The sequence below is a fragment of the Choloepus didactylus genome, chromosome 6, assembly GCF_015220235.1.
Source record: "Choloepus didactylus isolate mChoDid1 chromosome 6, mChoDid1.pri, whole genome shotgun sequence".
Classification (NCBI taxonomy): Eukaryota; Metazoa; Chordata; class Mammalia; order Pilosa; family Megalonychidae; genus Choloepus; species Choloepus didactylus.
In genome coordinates, this window is record NC_051312.1 from 79,055,286 (window position 1) to 79,064,853 (window position 9,568).

Genomic DNA, 9,568 nt, shown 5'->3' on the forward strand with positions numbered 1-9,568 from the left:
TGAAAAGCCTAGCCTGGAGCATGCTGCCCCTTCTGCTTCTCCTAATCCTGCTGCTCCCCTGTGTTCCTTCCTTGTATCCTTCTCTAACTGCCTACTAAAATCTTGCAAATTCCCTGTAAGATCAGACCCTCTAAACTGCTGGAATGGCACCCTTGGTAACTTTTAGCCCCTGATCAAGTGCAGAGTTCAGAGTTACTGTTAAGGACTTTCACAATCTTGAAACAGATAATAAATAAATAAATAAATTTATGAGGAGTTTAAAATACTAATTGGAGTTTATAATCCAAGATGATCTAACCTTTTCCAATTTGCACATAAAGCTTTGAGTTTGGGTGAGACAAAAAATTATATAGAAAGATGGTGGCATAGGTGCGTATGAGTATGGGTCTAGGTGATAGGTAATAGGTATAAGTATCTAAATGGGAAAAGCTGGAAAATGATATAAAGGACCTACAAATGTTACATGTGTGGATGCTTTCAAAAAGGTCAGCCAAACTGCTAAGGACTCCCTAATGTAAATCATGGACTATAGTTAATATACAATTATAATAATATTCTTTCATCAGTCATAACAAATATACACCACTAATGTAATGTGTTAATTATTGGGGGTGGGGGATGGGGGTTGGAAACTGTAATTCTGCATAATTTTTCTATTAACCTATAACTCCTTTAACTAAAAAAATTAAGGACTTATTAAAAGCCATACCAAAAGTATTTCCTCAGAATACTGATTGGTCAATAATCCAAAGATGTGAACAAAAAAGGGTGAACCCATCTGGGATTTTAGAAAGCTATTTTCTCAGATCTTTGGTACTGATTCAGGTCTTTCATCTTTTGCTGATGCATTTGAAGAGACACTATCCTCATTGTTTGTCAATGGACTTAAGCCTAGTCTTAAGAAGTTATTTTAAAAATATAAACTTAAATGAGAAGCTGTGCCTTTAAATAAATGTATTAAATTAGCTAAATATTTTGGAAGAACTACAAATCAGGAAAAAAAATTTTTAACTAGTAAAATCACTGTTTTACAATAACAGCAACTCTAAATGGTGGGATACAAAAGACTCCCTGACTGCCATTTTTAATGGCAATCAATACAAATATTGAGGTAGCTGGAAAGGAAGAAATATAAAGAACAAAAGCTGTCTATATTGCAAGCAACAAAGACATGAAAACTAAGTTGTCAGTTTTTAAAGGGGAAAAAGAAATGACCCCTGGGCATGTAAAAGACCCAGGTTAAAACGAGTTCCTCATATGCCTTCTTAAAACAATGTGTTAAGCTAAAAATAGCTTTTAGTTACTGTATCCACAGTGGGAAAGTTTTAATTTAAACAAAAATTATACATTTTAAAAAGTGCTAATAAAAAAAAATTCCACATTCCACTAAGAAATTAGGTGCATTCTTTAATATTCAAAATCTTCTAACAGACATGATTCTTAAATAGCCTCTTTACCAATAACACACACAAAAAAAAACTGAATAAAAATTTTTAAAAAATATAAAGTAGCACAAAGACAAAAAAACAGCTCTTGAAAACTAGTGAGTTTTATATCTCTGTGTTTTATCTTGTGTTTCTGAGTGTTTATTTTGACTCATGGCTGAAAAATTTAGGCTGTAAGTCTCCTATTTGTCTACTCATTTAATATTATTAATTTCAAAGAAAACTATTATGTTTTCTAAGTTATCAATGTTAAATTTTTAAAAACAACATGTATTTTTAAAAATGTTCTTCCTAAATATATACTTAATGTACATTAAGTATAATGTACTTCCTTAATATATATTACCGATCAAATAAACTTGTGTTATACCTAATAAATATTTAAAATGAAAATATGTATAATATTTAAAATGAAAATATGTATATATAAGTTTTCATTTAAACAAATTGAGTCATTTTTCTGAGAAGTTTTCTTTGGACACATTATATTTTGTAAGGTGTCAGCTTAAAGATAGTCACCAAAATCATTTTGGTAACTTAAGTATTGTTCTAGTTTGCTAATGCTGCCAGAATGCAAAACACCAGAAATGGATTGGCTTTTATAAAAGGGGGTTTATTTGGTTACACAGTTACAGTCTTAAGGCCATAAAGTGTCCAATGCAATGCATCAACAATCAGGTTTCTTCACTGGAGGATGGCCAATGGTGTCTGGAAAACCTCTGTTAGCTGGGAAGGCATGTGGCTGGTGTCTGCTCCAAGTTCTGGTTTCAAAATGGCTTTCTCCCAGGACATTCCTCTCTAGGCTTCAGCTCCTCAAAAATATCACTCTCAGTTGCTCTTGGAGTGCTTGTCCTTTCTTAGCTTTTCTGGAGCAAAAGTCTGCTTTCAATGGCTGGCTTCAAACTGTCTCTCATCTGTAGCTACTCTCTCAGCTCCTGTGCATTCTTCCAAGTGTCCCTTTTGGCTATAGCAAGCTCGCTCATTCTGTCTGAGCTTATATACTGCTCCAGTAATCAAGGCTCATGCTGAATGGGCAGGGCCACGCCTCCATGGAAATTATCTCATCAGAGTTATCACCTATGGTTGGGTGGGTCACATCTCCATGGAAACACTCAAAGGATTCCAATCTAATCAGCACTAAAACGTCTGCCCCACAAGATTGCATCAAAGAATATGGCTTTTTCTGGGGGACATAATACATTCAAACTGGCACAAGTATATAAGGTATACATGGTATGTTTTTATTAAAATAAAAGAGAATAATTTTATCCTAAAGTAAAGTAACTGGCTGTTCAATAATGAGAATGAAAAAAATGTAGGGAAAAAACCTGAATGGATATAGAAATTTATAGAAGATTTCCAGAAAAGGAATTTTATTTCTTATGGTCAAGGTTAAGTAAGATTTAATAGGTGTACCTATAAGACTTTTAAGAGCTTTAGCATCAAATAGTATACAGACACAAAACTTCAATTTGTTTTTTTCTCTATTAAAATAACAATGTTTTCTTGGATTAGATCTGTTCTCAGCAAAAGACTGCAAAGGTTTTATTCTGAATAATCAGGGTAAGAGGCAAAGAATCTATCTTTTATTAAAATAACTTCTTATACTTTATATTAACTTCATCGTGGCCTTACATCTTTAAAAAAAACCTCACTTTTGAAAAAAGAAACACAAAGCAGGTTTGTTTGTTTTTACCATCATATTATCTCATATATTTACTTTTAAAATCTTTTATTGTTAGTTGAATTAAAGAAGAAAGTCATGTATTGTTTCACAGTGATCTGTGATCCTAGTTAACCAGGTGTTCAATGTGCCTAACCACTTTTAACATTTTACTTTCTCAAATCGAATGCTAAATAATATATCTTAAATTTTGTAAGATGTGTTGTCAAACTAAGAGGGATTTTCTGAACTTGTATTAGTTAGATTTATATGATAAAATGTTATAATGTATATATTCCAGAAACTATATAAAATTCCTAAAAATTTGTCGATGTCCATACTGTCCATAAAATATCTTACTATTGATCCTCCTCATATGAAACAACAGTATAATTTTATCAGGCATAATTTCAGTTATTCTTTAAAAATATGTTACATGGTACAATATAATCAAATTTCTTTCTCAATTGCAGTATTTAATAATAAAAACTCTAATTAGATGTTTCACTTTTATAAGACATTAATAAGTTAATCATAACCATTCTTAATCTTTTGTTTTAAATCTTTTATAACCCACAAATAACTTTTTGTTTTCTTCTGATGTTTTCCTAAAAACATTTGCAAGCAGCTATAAACCAGAATGCTTTGTCTTCAACCTGAAAAACCCATGAAAAGGGCTGTACCAGGTATAGAAGAATCAAGATGACACAAAGTTCTTTTTTTTTTTTTTTTATGCCTAGACAATTGAAAGAATATAAATGTACTGAGTTCAGGAAGAGTCTGGGATAAAAAAGTTCAGTTTTTGACATCTTTTATTTACTATTCCTATGAGATAGGCAAGTAACAGGAAAGTAAAAAGATGTTTTTCTTGCATGCATATATTTCTGAGCCATCAACATTAAGAGTTTTTAAAGCTATGGGGCCTTTTAAAACCTTTTAAAAGTCAGTGCAGATAGAAAACTCTGAGTTTGAGAGCTGAGCCCTGAGGCCCTTCTACTATTGAGGGATGAAGGAGATAATTAAGAACCAGCAAAAGACACTTGTCCTTGTTCACTAATCCTGTTTCCTTCAGATTCCACTACTGGGATATATAAAATGGAATATCAAAATGGTTCTGAGATATATGAAGATATTTGGCAATCAGTAGACTTGGATCAAACCAATTCTCATCTGCTATGGCTCAAGAAAGGAGAGAGACAGCTTGACTCTCGGGCCATTTCTGCTGCTAAGGCTGAAGTCTTGTTTGAGAGGTGGTCTCAAAAGTTTTGATTTTCCAGAGATTTGCAATGAAACATTATTTGGATTTCAAGGGACAAATGCCAAGTCCTAAATACCTTAAGTAAAAATAGGAATTTATTTGCTCTATTAAAAAAATGTATAGTAGAAATGTCTTTGGACATTGCTGAATCCACGTGTTTAAATCCGTAATTTCCATCACATGGGATTAACTGGGATTGAGAGACTCAGAACACCTGGCCCCTCCTTTCCTTATGAATAAATGGATGAAAGTATAAGTGATCAATGAATGAATGAATAAATAGATTTCCATTCTCAATGGTTTGGGTAAGTGAATATCCTTTATAGATTCAAGAGATGGAAGTCAATAGCTTCTGGAAGGCCCTCACAGTTACAAAAATGTGTAAGAATATTTGGGAATTTCTTTTTGAGAAAGGGGGTACTGAAGGCCATTTGGACTTCGGTTGACTCCTTGGAGGCTGGGGATTGGAATATATCTGTGGGACAAGTAGCTTAAGTTTACTTGGAAATGAGTGGTTTTTTCTGACCACTGTTGTGCTTTCCTCCATAGAAATCCTATTGCACTATACTAGAGGGCTGTAGCTTTCAAACCCCTGCTCTGAAACCAGCTAAGATTGGAGATAACTTTTGAGTCTCTTCATTCAAATTGGCTTCAAGCTCTTCTGCTGGAAATACATAAAACTTATGAAAATGTAAAAAAGTCCCTTAGAGTTCTAATTAATTGAAATGTGACCTTGTGGTCATATCTTCTGATCCTTTTAGATGGTCAGAAATTATAGACTCAAAAATGAGGTTGGAAATTCATGTTTGGATTATTGACTGAAGTTCAAGAAGTAATAAGAGTCCCTATGGCTAATGAAATGCAACGACTCTTCTAAAATAGGGGCAGGACATAAACTTTCGATGGCATCATTGGTTGTTTTCATGACTGTGCACTACTTAGGTTGGAAGAATCTTCCCATGCTTATACTTCCCTGGATAGAAAGGAAGAATACTGAAACTTGACCTCTTCTGCAATTTATCTTTCTTGGGAATGATCTAGAAGGCTCTTTGGAGAGCATATCCCACCCCTATCTCCCCATTAAAACCTCTTTTCAGTCTGAAATACTGAGGATTTTCTTGAAAACTGAAGGATTTTCTTGAAAACTGAGGATTTTCTTGAAAACTTTCTTTTCTTTTGGACTAAGTCCTTTCTATACTCCTGTATCACTCAGATGACTTGACCCCATATCCTGACCCCTCTGAAACACCCTAACAACCCTTTCCTGAATCTCCTTGGTCTTAACTCCATATACCACGGGGTTAAGAGCAGGTGGGAAGAGTAGATAGACATTGGCCAAAAGTATGTGAATATGGGGTGGAACATGATGGCCAATGCGGTGGGTAAAAAAGGAGAAGAGAGCTGGTGTGTAAGAGATGAGGATGACACAGACATGGGAACCACAGGTGCCAAGAGCTTTGGTCCGAGCCCCATGGGATGAGAGACGAAGGACAGCTTGTGCAATGAGGGCATAAGAGAGACCAATACAGAACACGTCAACTCCGATGACCAACAGAGCTGCTGTCAGCCCATACACACGGTTAAGCCTAGTGTCTCCACAGGCCAGCTTCACCACAGCCATGTGCTCACAGTATGTGTGCGGGATCACATGGCTCTGGCAGAAGCTCAAATGCCTAATAAGGAAGGGACATGGGAACATGAGCAGGGAGCCCCGCACCATAGCTACCACCCCAATGCGGGCAATGATGGTGTCCGTGAGGATAGTGGCATAGCGAAGTGGGTGGCAAATGGCCACATAGTGATCAAAGGCCATGGCCAGCAGCACGGTGGATGCCATCATGCAGAAGGCATGAATGAAGAACATCTGTGTCAGGCAGGCAGAGGTAGAGATATGTCCTGCTCCACACCAGAGGATGGCCAGTAGCTTGGGAACTGTAGGGAAGAAGGCAGCCAAGTCAATGGTTGCAAGCATGCAGAGGAAAAGGTACATGGGCTTGTGTAGGGCTGGTTCAGTGATAATAATGACCAGGATGGTTAGGTTGCCCACAATTGTGGCTGTGCCCAGGCAGCACACAGGGAGTGAGAGCCACAGGTGTAAGTGTTCCAGACCTGGGATGCCCAGAAGGAAGAAGACAGAAGAGTCCAGGCCAGTGTGATTGGGAGACATCATGGTCTCACCAAGACTGCTGGGCAACTTCTCTCATCACAGCTCCCCACCACCAACAGGATCACATTACCTGTAGAGAGAAAACACAGGACAGGGATATGAATGAGAATAGAGAAATACTTACTAGCTATATCAGGGAAGCTCTACCATCTATTGAATGGGTTTAATAATGCTATCTATCTCTCAAGAGTTGTTAAGAGGATCAATTGGGTTAATATTTGTAAAGGGCTTTGTAGAGTGCCAAAGAGAGTTGAATGGTGGCTCCAAACAAGTTACACCCATGCCCCAGCCCTCAGAACCACTAAATATAACCTTCTTTGGAAAAGGGGTCTTTTTAGGTGTAATTAAGTTAAGGTTCTAAAGAAAAGATCATCCTGGATTAGGGTGTGTTCTAAACCCAATGACAAGTACTTAGAAGAGAAGAGGAACAGACAGAAGCACAGAAGGGAAGCACATGTGAAGATGGAGGCAGTCACTGGGGCGTGATGCATCTACAAGACAAGGAACACTACACAGGCCAATAGGCACCAGGAACAGGTTTTCTCTCAGAGCCTCAAGAAGGAAGCACCCTGTTGACACAATGTTCTGGCCTCGATAACTTTGAGGGAATACATTTCTGTCATTTTAAGCCACCAAGTTTGTAGTTATTTGTTATGGCATCCCTACGTAGCTGATACAGTGCCTGGCACATAAAGTGAGCAAAGGCTCATAAATACTTAAATAAACTAGAATTGTCTCCTGAACAGCCTATTGTTCTCAAAGAAATGAATAGGACCTATTTATTCTTCTCAGGGGGGTACCTGAATATGCACATTATACTTTTATGGAGTATGGGGGGAGATTTGGTAGGACCATCACCACAGAACACAACATACAAACATTATTCACTCTATGAAGTTGGACATCATTTTTCTTACAGTTCAGCCTTGAATGGGTTCTAGTTTGTGGCCTGGTGCTTGATAATTATGTCTGACCTTAATACTCCTATTGTAGTACCATCATCCTTTTTGCTAATCAACAGCTATTTTCACATATCCTTGTTCTACCTCCATCTAAAATTTCATGATGTTTCACCACTCTCACACATCCAGTTTCCACTCTCCAGGATGTTGAATTAACCATTCAATTTCTGGAACAGAGAGCTCCAACTTTTCTCACCCTACTCCTGGGTCAATCCTTCTTTAACATTATTACCTCTGGTGCTTGGTAATTTCAAAGAAGAATGTAGCCAAATCCTTCTCAATCTCATCCATCCACAGTATCAAGAAGTTATTTCCAACTTGACTTATACCTGGACTGTGATGATTCATCTCTGTTGTGGAGAGGTGTTTATACTACACTCACATCGCAGCTTATACCTGGGATTGCATGTGAGAGATCTTGTTAGACACACTGCCCTATTAGTTTATGCCTAATGACAGGGACAGCAAAGATCAAAGGTCGCAAACAATTTACCTAGGATATTATCTTCCCTAAGAAGAAACACATCAGCATGAATGTTTAAACTTGGCCAGCAAGACTTATGGAATTTAGCCATGATCATTATTGATGTGATTTGAGCTCTCTAGAACTCTACCTATTATGTGGGTAAGAGCATACTCCAGATGTCATGCCTGTATTCTTTTAAGAGGCAGGATATTTTAAAGGCAGCAGGGTCTTCGAGTTTGTAGAGCATCAAGATGTGTTGGTAAACAAGAGTAGGTATTGTGATCTGAAAAAAAAAAAAAAATCTGGAGACAAAGGTTTGTATTCACCTGTTCTGGAAGTGTTGAACAGATTAATTTTCCTCTAGTATCCTAAAGTTTTCTGATCTGTAAAACAGGAACAGTGATACATTCAAAGATTGTGTGAATTTAAAGAAAAACACCTTGTACAGTTTCTAGTGCATAGAAGTTGCTCAGTGAATGTCACTTACTGCTATCATCTCATCATTTAATAGGAAAAGAATCTAATATGCAATACAGGATCCTCATGCAGTTTCATTATCGAAGTAGTATCTAATCCTGGATGAAACAAGTATATAATGAGTTACTAGTTTTCACTTAATGTAATGTATTCCATTGTAGGACACACTTTCTGATAAAATGAAAGTTCATGATACTTTCTCTGTATGCCCTCTAGGGTCAAATGAAAATCCTTGTAGATTTGAAGACATTTTCCTTGGCAGCTCTCAGCCAAACAATGTGCTCTCAGGATTGTTTTTTAAGATCTATGTTTGCTCACTGAGTTAATGTGGAGATCCAGTCATCAGAGTGACTCAACACAGAGAACAGTGCTGGAGCCAGAACTCGGGAGCAGAGGGGCTCGCTTCTCTTACCAACCACTACAGCCACCTCCCTCCCTGCCAACAACTTTAGCATATGCCAGACTTGCCTACACTTTTCAGTCTTCCCACAAATTCACTCACCCATAGTCAGGAGGCTTACCTTGATTCTTCTTTGGTTCCTCCTGTTCTGTAGGTCTCTGAATCCTTTATGACTTTTTTCCTTTGGAAGCTAGACTGAGCACAGATTACCATGTATTACTTGCATGCTTGGCTCTTTTGGACTGATATAAGTGAACATTACTTGAAGATTCTATAGTCTTTTCTTTTAAGCAATTCTAACCTTTGCAAACACCCATGCTCATCTTCTTGTTCACCTCGCTAACCCACTCAGAGAAACTGGTCCACTGCTTCACATCATTCTTTGTATAAAAATAACTCTGATAAATATTGTGAACATTCTCACTCACCTCTCTTTGAATCCCTCTCTGCATCAGTCTCTAATCTGAATCTTAATGTGACATTAAAGCCAATGCCTTCAGTAAGATGAAAGTTCCAGCATCACAATTTGGAGAAGCACTGAAGATGGAGAAGACTTTCTGTGCCATGATCCTGCTCCCCAAAAAGTCAAAGGCTGTCACCCTGTCTGCATGAGAGCATAGCTGAGCTTGGGCTACCTCTGTCCATGGTGAGAACACTGGACCATGAGAAAGCTCAAGGTATTCGTTAAGATTCCACTGATTCCCTCTACCCAATTTTCTGCTGTAGGTTT

General features: G+C 37.3%; 1 protein-coding gene across 1 annotated transcript; it reads right to left on the bottom strand.

Annotated features, from left to right (window-relative positions):
* Nucleotides 1–5,558: 5,558 nt before the first annotated feature.
* Nucleotides 5,559–6,554, bottom strand: LOC119537025 (putative olfactory receptor 52P1). Its single transcript, XM_037839658.1, has one exon. The coding sequence runs from the start codon at nt 6,534–6,536 to the stop codon at nt 5,559–5,561; it is 978 nt and encodes a 325-aa protein (XP_037695586.1). The 5' UTR covers nt 6,537–6,554.
* Nucleotides 6,555–9,568: the final 3,014 nt, after the last annotated feature.

Excerpts from the sequence above, each read along its gene's own strand:
- LOC119537025 (XM_037839658.1), bottom strand. The coding sequence starts at position 6,536 with ATGATGTCTCCCAATCACACTGGCCTGGACTCTTCTGTCTTCTTCCTT.